The 2,700-nt window shown below is 46.7% G+C and overlaps 1 protein-coding gene across 1 annotated transcript in view; it reads left to right on the forward strand.

The window, feature by feature from the left end:
* The first annotated feature begins 422 nt into the window (after positions 1-422).
* LOC119299718 (probable RNA 3'-terminal phosphate cyclase-like protein) overlaps positions 423-2,700 on the forward strand; it is a 3,299-nt gene continuing 1,021 nt past the window's right edge. Inside the window, exons 1-5 of the mRNA XM_037576877.1 lie at positions 423-747; positions 833-982; positions 1,720-1,901; positions 1,978-2,153; positions 2,265-2,475. Of these exons, the coding sequence (XP_037432774.1) occupies positions 549-747; positions 833-982; positions 1,720-1,901; positions 1,978-2,153; positions 2,265-2,475 (918 nt within the window). The 5' untranslated portion in view covers positions 423-548. The remainder of the gene's footprint in view (positions 748-832; positions 983-1,719; positions 1,902-1,977; positions 2,154-2,264; positions 2,476-2,700) is intronic.

Genomic DNA, 2,700 nt, shown 5'->3' on the forward strand with positions numbered 1-2,700 from the left:
TATTTTTGGTCGAAAAGCTAAGGAAGACCAATGAAAAGCAAACCGAAAAAAACCCGTTTAAATAGCTGAAAACGCGTGCGGAAAAAAAACAAAAACAAAATCCGAAGGAAACGCCCAGAACGCGACACGTGTCGAATGACTGAGAGCGCGTCAAGTTTTTTTAGGCAAATTCTAAAGCTTTTTATTCAATCGTCACGATATTTACAGGGACGAAATGAAAACCATTGGACTGACCTAACCAGAGCCTTCCGAAGGAGCGGCCACAATCCAGACACACCCTAAATCTCTATGTGGGCTGTGTATTCATGGACGACACCGGGCCATTTTCTCCGGTTTGGTACAAGCGGGGCTTTGCTAAAAGAAAGTACAAGCGGGCCGTTGCGCGAGGCCCGCGTCCCTGTGAAATACCCGCCGCAGCAACGCCTCGCCGGCGCCCGCCTAAACCCTACTAGCAAGAGCCCTCCCCGCCCCCGCCGCACGACCAACCCCACCACCCCCCGCGCGGCGAGCGTAGAGCCAACCGTCCCCGGCGCCGGCGACCGGCGAGGATGGGTCGCGAGAAGTCCCGGAGGCTCTCGGGCAGCCGAGACTTCCGGCAGCGGCTGGTGCTGGCGACGCTGACCTCCACCCCCATCATCATCAAGGACATCCGCGCCGGCGAGGGTGGCCTCCGCCAGCACGAGATGTCCCTCCTCCACCTCCTCGACAAGGTCTCGGACCAGCACGTCATCGATGTCAACGACACAGGCAAGGGCGCGCCGACTTGTGGCCGCGACAGGGGCTTCTTCGATTTGGGCTGGTGGCTGATTGTAGTGGGTTCGTTCGTGGGCAGGAACGAAGGTCGGGTACAAGCCCGGGGTGGTCCTCGGTGGGAAGGACCTGGAGCACGACTGCGGGGTGCACCGCGGGATCGGCTACTTCATCGAGCCGCTCATTCTGCTCGGGCTCTTCGCCAGGTCGCCCTTGTCCATTCGGCTCAAAGGTGAATAGCGTTTGCTCATCTTGTTTGTGCTTGAGGTGTGCAGAATCAGAGAAATTTCGGGTGACTGTTGTTGCACCGTCAGGTCAATTGATTGCCATGTTTTGCACTGGAACTCCGGAATTACGATATTAGTTCAGGCAGAGGTTGTGTGGTCAGGGTTTTCTAGAATTATTGGTTATCAAATCTGCTTCATTGTTCATTGCAATGAGTTATTTTAATTTTAGGTTGTTCTTATCCAGTCTGATTCATTGTTCGGTCGGATGGTTTGTTTCAATTGGTGTATGTGGATCATGTGAGTTGGTCCTGTTCTCGCATGGATTGTTTTGACGAAGGTGGTTTTATGGCCAGTTAGTTAATTTGGCTGAATTCGCTGTCACCGAGTAAGCAAACCTTATTAGCTTTTTCTCATGAACCCATGATCCTTGTGGCCATTCATTTTTGCTAATGAAGATGCTCTTGTTAACATGAGGTGCTCAGTAGTACTATGTGTCTCAAGCTTCCATAAGCCAAGATCTGCAAAAGACTGAAAGAAAATAATTCTTTAGTTCTGCGCAAATGATGGCCGTTGTTGTTAATGATTGTAGAAAGTCTTCCACTTCTACGGAGTCTAAATATTGTCATGCTTGTAGGAATCACAAATTCTGCAGAAGGTTGATGGCCATCACTGTTATTGATCATACAGTGTCTTTTGCTTCTAAATTTAGTATGGAGTCTAAATGTGATGCCATTATTTTTAGGAATAACGAATGATACAAAGGATCCTTCTGTGGATACTTTCCGGATGGTTACGTTGCATATGCTCAAGCATTTTGGCGTTCCTCTTGAGGGACTGGAGCTCAAAATTGAAAACCGGGGAGCTCCTCCTCGTGGTGGTGGTGAAGTGCTTCTTCGAGTTCCCAATATAAATAGTACATTAAAGGTGTGGTGGAGTTTACTTCTGCTCACGTTTCGTGATTTCTGTTGACATTCCCTTCTAATATCAAGTGTTTTTGCAGGCAGTTAATTGGATTGATGAAGGAATGGTAAAGAGGATAAGAGGTGTAACATTCTCAACCAATGTATCTCCACAGATTGAAAACCGTATCCTCTATGCTGCACGTGGACTCTTCAATAAGTTTATTCCGGATGTTCATATCTTCACCGATCATAGAGCTGGTTTATCTGGTGGATTGTACGTTTCCAACTTGAAGTAGAACCTGTTGAATATTATTAGTGACACAATGTGCTGTTATCTCCTGGTGTCCTGCTATTCAAAAATTTAAATTTATTCATCTTTTGGCAGGTCAGCAGGCTATGGCGTATCAGTAGTTGCTGAGACCACAACAGGCTGTCTGATTTCTGCAGATGCTACTGTGAGTTATCCCAATGTTGATGAAATGAGTGAACAATCTAAGAAGCCTGAGCTAATGTCTCCAGAGGATCTTGGTGAGCAAGTTGCATCGATGCTGCTAGAAGAGGTGGCTCAAGGAGGAGTTGTTGACTCAACACATCAGGTCTGATATTTCATTCCAGTTTATTCCTTTCTTATATTATTTAGCTGGCTGGTGGCAGATATTTTTATATTGTGGCTGATAATTTGTGTTTTCTTTACATGCTTCTCCTACGATTCATGATCACTACTGTGTTTTTTGTCTACTCTGAAGCACTTAGACCGCTCTGCAACAGTAATGGTCATTTATTATTTTGGCTGATGATGTTGTAGGAAGATAAATTAGCAA

The sequence above is a fragment of the Triticum dicoccoides genome, chromosome 5A (assembly GCF_002162155.2).
Source record: "Triticum dicoccoides isolate Atlit2015 ecotype Zavitan chromosome 5A, WEW_v2.0, whole genome shotgun sequence".
NCBI classification, from domain to species: domain Eukaryota; kingdom Viridiplantae; phylum Streptophyta; class Magnoliopsida; order Poales; family Poaceae; genus Triticum; species Triticum dicoccoides.